The sequence below is a fragment of the Notolepis coatsorum genome (assembly GCF_963971535.1).
Source record: "Notolepis coatsorum genome assembly, chromosome: 16".
NCBI lineage: Eukaryota > Metazoa > Chordata > Actinopteri > Aulopiformes > Paralepididae > Notolepis > Notolepis coatsorum.
Window position 1 is genome coordinate 7,850,443 of NC_140180.1, and position 14,657 is coordinate 7,865,099.

The window sequence follows — 14,657 nt, forward strand, 5'->3', positions numbered from 1 at the left end:
GAGAGAGAGAGAGCGAGGGGGGAGAGAGAGAGAGAGAGACAGAGAGAGAGAGAGAGAGAGGCTGATTACAGCTGCAGCTCCTCTGATGGATGTCTCTGCACGTCGCTGCCGCGGGGCGTCATGTCGATCAGCACATTAGAGAAGAAGGAGCTGTTTACGGGAACCAGTTGATTCTGGCAATAATATTGTAATAAATCCAGTGTAAATCAATCCGTGTGATCCAGTGGAGGTTATTGCATGACTACTAGTGAGGCGGTGCTTCACTAGTAATATACAGAAAGAAGATGAAAAAAAATATTATTAATATATATATATATTTTTATTATTATTATAATTATTATTTTTTATTAATTATAAATGTTTTCCTCTGTGAAAAAAACAATGCCAGTGAATTTTTTTTTTCTTCAAAAATGTCCAAGTGACAGCTCTGAGCTCTCTGATCTAGCCTGATCCCATAACTGCAGTAATGGCCTAAAATAGGTGCACAGGTTGGGCTTAAGAATATAATTATCCAATCAAAATAGGGTATTTGAGTTTAAAAAAAGCGGGTAGTGAGGCTAAACCTCACTCATACATTTGAATGGGGCTTGAATGATTGACAGTTCTGACACTTTTTTTTTTACACCAATCAGAGAACACCATTTTCTATTTCCTATTTCCTGCGTTGAGAGGGCTTGAAGAGCCCAGTCAGTAACATTACTGTGTAGGCAGTAGCACTGTAGGCTAAATGAAACTTTGCACCAAAGGACCGAAGTATAAATCAGCAACATGGAGAGGACTTATGCATCTGGATCAGAAAAAAAGTTGTGGATGAAAAAGTAAGTACAGTGTTTGTAAAAGCTTGTATGCTAACAGTAGCTAGCCAATTTGTTAGCTACCTTTAGCTTAGCTAATATTACATCACAATGATGATCACCAAGCTAACTTACTGTACACAGTAGGGCTGGGCAATTAATCAAAACAAAATCGCGATATCGATTCATAGACCTATGCAATCTCATTTCTAAGTTATGACGATTTTTCTTTTATTAAAAAAAAAGTTATAATTTCTTTTTTACTTTTTAAATGATTTTATCTGGGTTGAACATGATTTGTGGAACTCCCTCTGGTGTTGTGGTTGTGGTAAATACCTTTGGGAAGTATTTCGACATGTACATGGGTATCTTAGTGGTGTAGTGTATCTTGTAGACCAGGCCCATTGCAAGTTGCTGTACTCTGTTGTCTACTCTAAGCCATCCTAGGTTGTCAAAGTGGGCAGGGGTGAGGTGGGTTTTAGGAGTAAGGTCAAGCAGTAGTCTGACCAGTTTGTTTTGTGATGTTTGTAATCTTGTTTCTAGTGCCTTTGAGGTGCTTTGGTACCATGAGGTGCAAGCATAGTCATAGTACCCTTGAATGAGTGCTCCTGTTAGAGTCTTCAAGGTATTCTTGTTTACCAGAGAGGAGATCCGGTACAAGAATCGAGTTTGTTGGTTGACTTAGTTTTATTACATTGGATCCCATTTTGTCACAGGAAAGATTTGCCTCTAGGATGGAACCCAGGTAGGTAATTTCATCTTTCCTTTTAAGATAAGATAAGATATTCCTTTATTGATCCCCTTGGGGAAATTCAGGCATCATAGCAGCATGGGGGAAGGGGGGGGGGGGGGGGGGTACAGGTAGTGAAAACAACACAAGCAGTGTAAACAAATAGGTCAATATAATTGACTATCTAACTAACTGAAATATATATTATTCATTATTCACGGTATCACAGTATCCACACAAGGTGCAGTATGCATAAGGTAGTGTTATAATTTACTATCTAACTAACTGAAATATACATTATTCATTATTCACGGTATCACAGTATCCACACAAGGTGCAGTATGCATGAGGTAGTGTTATTGTCCTACTTGGGTTCCTATTAGTTCTAGGTTGATGTCTGGCAGCAGTCCCTTGCCCACTGTTGTGGAGCCTGATGGCCGCTGGTATGAAGGACTGTCCGAGGCGGTTAGTTGAGTGTTGGGGGGGTATGAGTCTGTGGCTTCCTTGTCACCTTCACCTAATATGTTTTGATCTGGTCAGGTGCACTGTCACCTAATATGTTTTGATCTGGTCAGGTGCGCTGTCACCTAATATGTTTTGATCTGGTCAGGTGCGCTGTCACCTAATATGTTTTGATCTGGTCAGGTGCACTGTCACCTAATATGTTTTGATCTGGTCAGGTGCGCTGTCACCTAATATGTTTTGATCTGGTCAGGTGCGCTGTCACCTAATATGTTTTGATCTGGTCAGGTGCGCTGTCACCTAATATGTTTTGATCTGGTCAGGTGCGCTGTCACCTAATATGTTTTGATCTGGTCAGGTGAGCTGTCACCTAATATGTTTTGATCTGTGTCTGGTTAGGTGTGCCGTCACGCGTCACCTAATATGTTTTCATCTGTCTGGTCAGGTGTGCCGTCACCGAATATGTCATTTTTTGCATCTGTGTCTGGTCAGGTGCGCCGTCACCGAATATGTAATTTTTTGCATCTGTGTCTGGTCAGGTGCGCCGTCACCTAATGTTACTATGTTTTCATCTGTGTCCACTGACCACTGACACACACAGTGGGGGATGTTTTAAAAATATAATTTAATATATAATATAATATAATAATTTGTGCTTCACCAAAAAATGTGGTCATCAGCCGCAACTGATGTGATCATATCTGTTTATATCACATCTGAACATGTCAGTTTATATCAGTTTATATCACATCTGAACTAGGGATGCTCGATATTGGCTTTTTTACTGATACCGATATACCGATATTGTCCAACTCTTAATTTCCGATACCGATATCAACCGATACGATATATGCAGGGTTTCCCCCCCCCAATTTTTTTTATAATTTCACGTAATTAACATTACATATCTCTTGTTGTGGAATTAACACAACATTATGCATACTTTTGACAATAAATAAAATCAGAATTTGTTCTTACTTGCTTGCCTGGGTAAAAAAAGGTTATAGAAATGTAAAAAACATTTTTTTTTTTTTTTTTTTTTTTGAAAACCGATACCGATATTTTCCGATATCACATTTTAATGCCGAAATCGGCCGATAATATCGGTAAGCCGATAATATCGGACATCCCTAATCTGAACATATCTGTTTATATCACATCTGAACATATCTGTTTATTAGTGCTGTCAGGCGATAAAAAAAATGTATCTAATTAATTACAGGATTTGTAATTAATTAATCTAATTAATCACATTTTAATCGCATAACCATTTTAGGCCTGATATTCTATAATCATATTTCAATGTCCGGATGGCAGAATTCACAAAACCTTCTGTTTAATCATCTTCCCTTTATTAATTTGCTTAGATTTTTCAGGTCTGGTCAATTTTAGCATGGTGTTATTCACAGTCAAAGATCAAAAAAAAAATTTATTGATATTCTCATTTGGTCATTACAATTTACTCAAGCCTAGTAACAGACACAGTATTTCTGACACTGGGAATACGTTCCCTGAGATCCATAGATGTCCCTAGAATCAGATACCAAGAACATGCAAATGGACTATTTAAAAAGAAAGTCTGTAAATGTTTATTCTACGTTCTTATGGAATGAATGAGATAAAAAAAATATATACATTTTCTTTTTTTTATTTATTAATTTTGCGTTAATTTTCATAACGCGATAATTTGCTGTGCAATTAATTAATCTAATTAACGTGATAAACTGACAGCCCTACTGTTTATATAACATTTGAACATATCTGTTTATATAACATTTGAACATATCTGTTTATATCTGTTTATATCACATCTGAACATATTTGATTTTGATTTGATTTTAAATCTTTATTTCGAACATGCAATGAATACAAACAAACAATAACAAAAGCAAAACACAACTCAATCTACATGTTCGAAAAGGAGTAGGAAGAAGTATACACTTATTTAATCCTACCCATTTTCCACTACTCAAATGAGTGTACTATTTTAAAACATAAAAAAAAATATATATATATATATATATGCAAAAAAAGAAGAAAAAAAAACGATATATGTAAAACATGAAAGAAAGAAAATAAAAATGTAAACACCCGTGAATATGAAGCCCCTTCCTCATCCCTGTACCTTGTGAACATCATTTCCTTATACATCAGTTTTAATTGTCTCATGTTTGGACATTGCTTTAGCACCACATTTAGACTGTTCCACAGTTTCACTCCACATATTGAGATGCAGTGTCTTCTCATGGTAGTGCGTACATTAAGCACTTTTAAATTGAGTTCTCCCCTCAGATTATAACTCCCCTCCCTATCAAAGAACAGTTCTTGAATGTTTCCTGGAAGTACATGACCTTTTGCTTTATACATTAATTGTGCCGTTTTAAATTCCACAAGATCATTTAACTTTAATGTTTTTGACTTTAAAAATAATTTGTCTGTGTGATCACGATAACCTGCAATGTGAACTATCCTTATGGCCCTTCTTTGGAGTATAAAAAGTGGTTGTAGTGTAGACTTATAATTGTTTCCCCAGACTTCAGAACAGTAATTTAAATATGGTAAAACTAGTGAACAGTAGAGAATGTAGAGTGATTTTCTATCCAGAATGTGCTTTACTTTACTCATGACTGAAATGCTTCTTGACAGTTTAGATTGGACATGTTTTATCTGAGGTTTCCAACAGATTTTATGGTCTATTATTACACCTAGGAATTTATTTTCATAAACTCTTTCAATAATCACATCATTTATTTTAACTTGTACTTGAATATTTAATCTACAGTTTCCAAATACTAATATTTTAGTTTTGCTCAAGTTCAATGATAATTTGTTTCTATCAAACCATTTTTTTATTTCTTCATTTCAGATGTGATGACCTCTAAAAGCTGCTGGATATTCTCACCAGAAAAAAAAATATTAGTGTCATCCGCAAATAAAATACATTTAAATATATTGGATACTTTACTGTTTATATATACTTTTTTTTTTATAAAGACAGGACAGGACAGGACAGGACAGGACAGGACAGGACAGGACAGGACAGAACAGAACAGAACAGAACAGAACAGAACAGAACAGAACAGAATAGAATAGAATAGAATAGAATAGAATAGAATAGAATAGAATAGAATAGAATAGAATAGAATAGAATAGAATAGAATAGAATAGAATAGAATAGAATAGGACAGGACAGGACAGGACAGGATATAATAGAATACAATAGAATACAATAGAATACAATAGAATAGAATAAAATAGAATAAAATAGAATAAAATAGGATAAAATAGAATAAAATAGAATAAAATAGAATAAAATAGAATAAAATAGAATAGAATAGGACAGGACAGGACAGAATAGAACAGAATATAATAGAATATAATGGAATAGAATAGAATAGAATAGAATAGAATAGAACAGGACAGAGCAGAACAGGACAGAACATAAATTAACAGGACAGGACACAACACAACACAACACGACACGACAGAACACGACACGACACAACACAACACAACACAACACAACACAACACAACACAGCAGATCACCTTCGTGTCTTGAGTGCCAGTCTAGAAGCCAGTGCAGCTGACAGTCACAGGTCCAGGGGTTGCCATGGAGACTGAGTATCTCCAGTCTGGGGGCTGTCTGCAGTGTTGCAGCTGGTAACTGCTCCAAGAGGTTATCTGATAGATGGAGGTGTCTAATATCATACAATAATAACGTTATTATTATTATTTATTTATTTATTTATTTATTCTATTATTATCCTAGTTTAAACTGTCCCAAAGCCCCAACGTACCCTCATTCTAAACTGTCCCAAAGCCCCTTAGTGGCCCTGTTCTAAACTGTCCCAAAGCCCCTTAGCATCCCGTTTTAAACTGTCCCAAAGCCCCTTAGCATCCCGTTCTAAACTGTCCCAAAGCCCTTTAGTGGCCCTGTTTTAAACTGTCCCAAAGCCCCTTAGCATCCCGTTCTAAACTGTCCCAAAGCCCCTTAGTGGCCCTGTTCTAAACTGTCCCAAAGCCCCTTAGTGGCCCTGTTCTAAACTGTCCCAAAGCCCCTTAGTGGCTCTGTTCTAAACTGTCCCAAAGCCCCTTAGCATCCCGTTCTAAACTGTCCCAAAGCCCCTTAGTGGCCCTGTTCTAAACTGTCCCAAAGCCCCTTAGTGGCCCTGTTCTAAACTGTCCCAAAGCCCCTTAGCATCCCGTTTTAAACTGTCCCAAAGCCCCTTAGCATCCCGTTCTAAACTGTCCCAAAGCCCCTTAGTGGCCCTGTTCTAAACTGTCCCAAAGCCCTTTAGTGGCCCTGTTCTAAACTGTCCAGAAGCCCCTTAGTGCCCCCATTCTAACTTGTCCCAAAGCCCCTTAACGGCCCTGTTCTAAACTGTCCCAAAGCTCCCAGAGTCTAAACTGTCCCCAAAGCTCCCAGAGTCTAAACTGTCCCCAAAGCTCCCAGAGTCTAAACTGTCCCAAAGCTCCCAGAGTCTAAACTGTCCCCAAAGCCCCCAGAGTCTAAACTGTCCCCAAAGCCCCCATAGTCTAAACTGTCCCCAAAGCTCCCAGAGTCTAAACTGTCCCCAAAGCCCCCAAAGTCTAAACTGTCCCAAAGCTCCCAAAGTCTAAACTGTCCCCAAAGCCCCCAGAGTCTAAACTGTCCCCAAAGCTTCCAGAGTCTAAACTGTCCTCAAAGCCCCCAGAGTTTAAACGGTCCCCAAAGCTCCCAGAGTCTAAACTGTCCCAAAGCTCCCAGAGTCTAAACTGTCTCAAAGCTCCCAGAGTCTAAACTGTCCTCAAAGCCCCCAGAGTCTAAACTGTCCCCAAAACTCCCAGAGTCTAAACTGTCCCAAAGCTGCCAGAGTCTAAACTGTCCCCAAAGCCCCCAAAGTCTAAACTGTCCCCAAAGCTGCCAGAGTCTAAACTGTCCCAAAGCCCCCAGAGTCTAAACTGTCCGAAAGCCCCCAGAGTCTAAACTGTCCCCAAAGCTCCCAGAGTCTAAACTGTCCCCAAAGCTCCCAGAGTCTAAACTGTCCCCAAAGCTCGCAGAGTCTAAACTGTCCCCAAAGCTCCCAGAGTCTAAACTGTCCCAAAGCTCCCAGAGTCTAAACTGTCCCCAAAGCTTCCAGAGTCTAAACTGTCCCAAAGCTCCCAGAGTCTAAACTGTCCCCAAAGCTCCCAGAGTCTAAACTGTCCCCAAAGCTTCCAGAGTCTAAACTGTCCCCAGAGCCCCCAGAGTCTAAACTGTCCCCAAAGCTCCCAGAGTCTAAACTGTCCCCAAAGCCCCCAGTGTCTAAACTGTCCCCAAAGCCCCCAGTGTCTAAACTGTCCCCAAAGCCCCCAGTGTCTAAACTGTCCCCAAAGCCCCCAGAGTCTAAACTGTCCCAAAGCTCCCAGAGTCTAAACTGTCCCCAAAGCCCCCAGTGTCTAAACTGTCCCCAAAGCCCCCAGTGTCTAAACTGTCCCCAAAGCCCCCAGAGTCTAAACTGCCCCAAAGCCCCCAGAGTCTAAACTGTCCCCAAAGCTCCCAGAGTCTAAACTGTCCCCAAAGCCCCAACACTTCCAGAGTCTAAACTGTCCCCAAAGCTCCCAGAGTCTAAACTGTCCCCAAAGCTCCCAGAGTCTAAACTGTCCCCAAAGCTCCCAGAGTCAAAACTGTCCTCAAAGCTTCCAGAGTCTAAACTGTCCTAAAACTCCAAAGCTCCCAGAGTCTAAACTGTCCCCAAAGCTCCCAGAGTCTAAACTGTCCCCAAAGCTCCCAGAGTCTAAACTGTCCCAAAGCTCCCAGAGTCTAAACTGTCCCCAAAGCCCCCAGAGTCTAAACTGTCCCCAAAGCTCCCAGAGTGTAAACTGTCCCAAAGCTCCCAGAGTCTAAACTGTCCCCAAAGCCCCCAGAGTCTAAACTGTCCCCAAAGCTCCCAGAGTCTAAACTGTCCCCAAAGCTGCCAGAGTCTAAACTGTCCCAAAGCTTCCAGAGTCTAAACTGTCCTAAAACTCCAAAGCTCCCAGAGTCTAAACTGTCTCAAAGCTCCCAGAGTCTAAACTGTCCCAAAGCTCCCAGAGTCTAAACTGTCCCCAAAGCTCCCATAGTCTAAACTGTCCCCAAAGCTCCCAGAGTCTAAACTGTCCCAAAGCTCCCAGAGTCTAAACTGTCCCCAAAGCCCCCAGAGTCTAAACTGTCCCAAAGCTCCCAGAGTCTAAACTGTCCCCAAAGCTCCCAGAGTCTAAACTGTCCCAAAGCTCCCAGAGTCTAAACTGTCCCAAAGCTCCCAGAGTCTAAACTGTCCCCAAAGCTTCCAGAGTCTAAACTGTCCTAAAACTCCAAAGCTCCCAGAGTCTAAACTGTCCCCAAAGCTCCCAGAGTCTAAACTGTCCTAAAACTCCAAAGCTCCCAGAGTCTAAACTGTCCCCAAAGCTCCCAGAGTCTAAACTGTCCCAAAGCTCCCAGAGTCTAAACTGTCCCCAAAGCTCCCATAGTCTAAACTGTCCCCAAAGCTCCCAGAATCTAAACTGTCCCAAAGCTCCAAGAGTCTAAACTGTCCCCAAAGCCCCCAGAGTCTAAACTGTCCCCAAAGCCCCCAGAGTCTAAACTGTCCCCAAAGCTCCCAGAGTCTAAACTGTCCCCAAAGCCCCCAGAGTCTAAACTGTCCCCAAAGCTCCCAGAGTCTAAACTGTCCCCAAAGCCCCCAGAGTCTAAACGGTCCCCAAAGCTCCCAGAGTCTAAACTGTCCCCAAAGCCCCCAGAGTCTAAACTGTCCCCCCAAAGCCCCCAGAGTCTAAACTGTCCCCAAAGCTCCCAGAGTCTAAACTGTCTCAAAGCCCCCAGAGTCTAAACTGTCCCCAAAGCTCCCAGAGTCTAAACTGTCCCCAAAGCCCCCAGAGTCTAAACTGTCTCCCCAAAGCTCCCAGAACCCCCGTGACCTGAGGCCGGACGTCCAGAAGGCTCCCAGGAGCGACAGGGTGATGAAGGCGTGAGGATGGACCTCCCGCAGCAGGTTCCCCTCCAGCTGGAGCAGTTTGAGGGCAGGCAGGCCGCTGAAGGTGTACGGCTCTATGAAGCTGATCAGGTTGTGGTCCAGGTGGAGCCGGATCAGACCAGTCAGACCCTCGAACAGACCAGGACTCAGCAGGAGCAGCTTGTTGTAGCTCAGCTTCAGTATCTGGAGAGTCACATCATAGTATCATTAGTATTATCTAGGGATGTTCGACGTTGGCTTTTTTACCGATATCCGATATACCGATATTGTCCAACTCTTAATTTCCGATACCGATATCAACCGATACCGATATATGCAGGGTTCCCCCCCCCCCCCAAAAAACGGAATAATTTCAGGTAATTAACATTACATATCTCTTGTCGTGGAATTAACACAACATTATGCATACTTTTCACAATAAATAAAATAAGAATTTGTTCTTACTTGCTTGCCTGGGTAAATAAAGGTTAAATAAATGTTAAAAGAAAATATATATATATTATAATAATAATATATATATATTTTTAAACCGATACCGATCATTTCCAATATTACATTTTAATGCCAATATCGGCGGATAATATCGGTAGGCAATAATATCAGTATAACATGTAGTAATATCGCAATAATATCACAGTAACATGCAGTAATATCACATTAACATGCAGCAATATCAGTGTATCATGCAGCAATATCAGTGTAACATGCAATAATATCACAGTAACATGCAGTAATATCACATTAGCATGCAGTAATATCAGTGTAACATGTTGTAATATCGAAGTAATATGCAGTAATATCAGTGTAACATGTTGTAATATCGCAGTAACATGCAGTAATATCACGGTAACATGCAATTGTCAGACTCTGTCGCTGCCTGTCTACTCTCTCTCTCCCTCCGCTAATTACAGGCACAAGGTCAGGTGTGGAGAAACCAGAGGAGCAGCTGATCGACATCTGCTTGCTGATTCGCTGCCTTACACAGACCTGGCGCAGATGTCGTCATGCTGCCAGATCCTAACTTCCTGTTTACCATCCTCTACCTGGCTCCGCTTCCTGTTCTCGCGCCCCTGGATTCCGTGCATGACCTCCGCCTGCCTGACTACCCTTCTACTCGCTTACTCCCTGGACTGTCTGAAAACCTGATCCCGTCTATGACCCCTCGCTTGTCTGACTACCCTGCCCTGGACTGATTACCTCCTTTCGTCGATGACCTACACCTGCCTGTATGCCCGGCCATTCCTTTAAATAAACTTGGGTTCACTTTAAACTAGGGCTGTCAGTTTATCGCGTTAATTAGATTAATTAATTATACAGCAAATTATCGCGTTATGAAAATTAACTCAAAATTAATTACAAAAAATAAAATAAAAATAAAAAAATTTAAATAACTTTTTTTTTGTATCTCATTCATTCCATAAGAACGTAGAATACACATTTACAGACTTTTTTTTATATGGTCCATTTGCATGTTCTTGGTATCTGATTCTAGGGACATCTATGGATCTCAGGGAATGTATTCCCAGTGTCATAAATACTGTGTCTGTTACTAGGCTTGAGTTAATTGTAATGAACCAAATGAGAATATCAATTAAAAAAAATTTAATCTTTGACTGTGAATAACACTGTGCTCAAATTGACCAGACCTGAACAAAAAACAGAAGGTTTTGTAGATACATTACTGAATTCTGCCACCCGGACACATGCAATTTGAAATATGATTATAGAATATAGAATATCAGGCATAAAATGGTTATGCGATTAAAATGTGTAATTAATTAGATACATTTTTTTAATCGCATGACAGCACTACTTTAAACCAAGACCTGTCTGCATTGTCTGTGGTCTGCATTTTGGGTTCAGTGTGTCCAGCCGTGACAGCAATGATATCACAGTAACATGCAGAAATACAACTGTAACATTTATATATAACATCATATTTTTTACCTGCAGTGACCTCAGGTTGTAGAACGCCCCCGGGTGGATGGTACTGATGTCGTTGCCATGCAACATGAGCATCTCCAGTTGCCGTAGCGATGCAAACTCTGACCCCTCCACCTCTGTCAGACTGTTATACCTGTAAGAGAGAGAGAAGAGGGTGTGATAGAGAGACAAACAGAATGACAGAGAGACAGACATGAGGATAGACAGACAGAGAGACCGACAGACAAACAGACAGACAGGAAGACAGACACACAGACACCGCTGACTAGGTTGAGAAAGTCATGCCACATCACTCCCACCTTAGTTTCCCTTCACTGGCTCCCCAACAAATTTAGAATTCTGTTTAAGGTTCTGGTCATCACCTAACAGAGCACTCCATGGTCAGGCACGTACATCAGTGACCTGCGTCCTTACACCACGAGTAGATCGCTCAGGTCGCCTGACCAGGGCTTGTTAGCTGTCCCCCCGGGCTAGATTAAAGACAAAAGGTGACCGAGCCTTCAAAACCGTGGCCCCCCAGGCTGGAAAGCTCTGTCAATGGACCTACGATCTGTGTTCTCGGTAAACACTTTTAAAAAGCAGCTAAAGACTGTGTTGTTCAAACAGGCTTTTGGCTAACTATGTCTGTGTAAATATTTTATGTCTTTTTATCTGTTTTTCTTTTCCTTTCACGTTTTTAATTACTTTCTTTTTAACATGCTGCTATCCTTGCACTTTATTGATGTTTTTATATGTGAAGCACTTTGTGACCCCGGTCTGTGAAAGGTGCTATATAAATAAACCTTACCTACCTACCTACCTACCTACCTACCTACCTACCTACCTACCTACCTACCTACCTACCTACCTACCTACCTACCTACCTACCTACCTACCTACCTACCTACCTACCTACTTACTTACTTACTTACTTACTTACTTACTTACTTACTTACTTACTTACTTACTTACTTACTTACTTACTTACTTACTTACTTACTTACTTACTTACTTACTTACTTACTTACTTACTTACTTACTTACTTACTTACTTACTTACTTACTTACTTACTTACTTACTTACTTACTTACTTACTTACTTACTTACTTACTTACTTACTTACTTACTTACTTACTTACTTAGCTGTCAGGAACCAGTGGGCTCTTAAGACTCAAGCATCATCTTCATTCTCTATTATCTCTGGAAGTCTTTTATAGAGCCCTAACCCTAGCCTAGCCTAAGAGCACTATATAAATGCAGTCCATTTACCATCTTCCTCTACTGGGCATGAATGTTCACAGCAAATGTGTTATGGGATGTGTTGGTGGCGGGACCCAAGTAGTGCAGTCAGAGGAGGAAGGAGTCAGGAGACGAGAGTTAAAAAAATAATAATGTCTTTACTGAAGTCAAAACATGATGTACGAGAGAACACGGAACATAACAGAGGCTCGGCCAAGCCGGCGCGGGACTGTTACGACCCTGGCTCAAAGGGACGCAACATAAGTGCAAACAGACACCAATGCCTGTGTTTAAACCAAAAGAATACTCTAACTATGAATAATAGCACAAACTAACAATCAAAGAATGGTGGAACGTGAAAAGACTCTGTTTCCACAATCTCTTCTAGCAACCGTCAGGCTGCATGTGTGCATTGAGGAAGTGGCTTTAACCTGCCAGGCAGGTATCCAATCAGCAGCAATCAGCTAATTAGCAGCCCTCACCTGCCTGCACAGTGACACAGGAGTAATCCAGCCCATGGTACATAACACCTCCCCCACCAAAATGGTTGCCCAAGAGGCAACCACTACACATCAAACCCATAAACAAAAAATATTGTGACCCATCAATGGTCAGGGCCACTACCACAACAGCGATAACGGGCCAGCCACTGTCGAACACGACCATCAACCTTGTCGCATGCTCCCCACTGTGGAACATTCGCCAATGCTGTGTAAAACAAAAAACAACCCTGTCCCGACTCTCGGGCAAGCTAGACCTCACAAAAGGTTCCTCCACTGCGGTATATGGCTGGAGTGGGGCAGGCTTCTCCTCCACTGAGGCGTAAGGCTTAGGACCCCATCGACAAACCAAGACCTTATCACATATGAGCTCCATTTCAACAGGCCCCTCCACCGATACCGACCTGTCAAAAAGAGACTGTAAACCAAAATCACTATGAGAGCTAAGCTCACTGCGCTCAACAGGACAGAACACAGAAAAACAAAAACCATAGATCTCTGATACCACCACAGCGCCCATATCCATCCCACCTGGCACTGGCAGTTCAGGATACTGCAAACCGTGAACATCCAGAGTAAGATGCACCGCCTCAGGTACAGCCCCACCGTCCCTGGAACATGGCAATACATCAGTCACAAAAGGGTCTGGAATACCATCCAAAATGGCGTCACACAAAATAACATTGTCCTGATCAAAATGGTTGCCACTCATCAGACCAGGTCGTGAAGGCGGCTCCTGCTGTACAGGACACAGGTAACTAGGTTGACTAGCACACCTAGTGCGTGGCAGAGAGTCAGTGTGGACACGTGAATCAATGTCAGAATCATCAACTGACATACTGGGACCATCCCTGCCCACAAGTGAAACATCATGAACAATAGAGTTACTGTGGGAAGGCTGGCAGCCTAAGCCAGGCCTTGTAGCCTCTTCAACTAGAACGGTGTCACATGAATCAACAGCATCTCTCATAGCATCCTTCCCACACTCATCCTCCAATTCGTTCGTGGCCTCAGCCACCGTACAGGCTGGGAAGACCTTGAGACACTGCGCTGCCAGATCATCTCCTGCCACATGCATATCCGGCACGCATGTCACCTTTGGTTCCACCACCGGGCCTGACACAAAGGCACAATCAAGAAAATCATTATGCAGAGGTACATCCACAGTGTGCTTTTCAAATGTCCGTCTTACATCAAGGAACCCGGACCATCAACAAATCAATCTTAACTATATTCACAGGACATACTTGACTCCTATAAGACTGAACAGAATGGGCCTGAAACAGGACTCAAAATGCTCCCAATGTACAAATGGAGACGAAGGGACATTTATGCACATGTATTGGGACTGCCCACCAGTTAAGGCATTCTGGAAAGATGTGACCCATTAATTATCAAAACTCGTATCTTGGAATATACCAGTACACCCCTCTGTATTGCTTTTGAATGATGTTTTTGAGTTTGCAGTAAATCCACAGCTAAAGAGATTGGTCTTATCGGGTATCACAGTAGCTAAAAAACTGATCGCATCACGCTGGTTTCAACCGGAAAAAATGTGCCGGAAAGTTTGGTCTCTTACATATCTCGATGTGATATATCAAGAAATATCTACAGCAAGAATTCTGGGTCTCAACGAATCCAAAATGTCAATGTGGGTAGAAGTGGTGGAGAGAATAAAAGCTAGCTTATAATGGTAGTGTCTGGTTAGGAGTGAGGGATAATGGAGGTACTATCCAAGGAGGGGTCCGGGAGGGGGGGGTTCGAGCTGGAGCATATGTGTGTAGGGTTTTAGAAAATAGGTATTAGGGGTATGTCCTATATAAGCATTTGTATAATTGTTAATTTCGCTGGATATACACTGTATACGGTTAAAATATTATTATAGACTTTTTTTTTTGTCTTGTTTCTGTACTTGCATGTAATTTTCATTATGTGTTGAGTACTGACTTTTAATAGTTTCTGTTTTGCAATAATAAAAAAAAAATCATTATGCAGAGGTACATCCACAGTGTGCTTTCCAAAATTCTCAACAGGTTCA

General features: G+C 41.6%; 1 protein-coding gene across 1 annotated transcript in view; it reads right to left on the reverse strand.

The window, feature by feature from the left end:
- Nucleotides 1-14,657, reverse strand: part of LOC311242532 (matrix-remodeling-associated protein 5) — a 79,043-nt gene that overhangs the window by 44,694 nt on the left and 19,692 nt on the right. The window contains exons 3-5 of the mRNA XM_084331490.1: nt 10,904-11,033; nt 8,901-9,139; nt 5,535-5,686 (exon numbers count right to left, since the gene is read on the reverse strand). Of these exons, the coding sequence (XP_084187616.1) occupies nt 5,535-5,686; nt 8,901-9,139; nt 10,904-11,033 (521 nt within the window). The remainder of the gene's footprint in view (nt 1-5,534; nt 5,687-8,900; nt 9,140-10,903; nt 11,034-14,657) is intronic.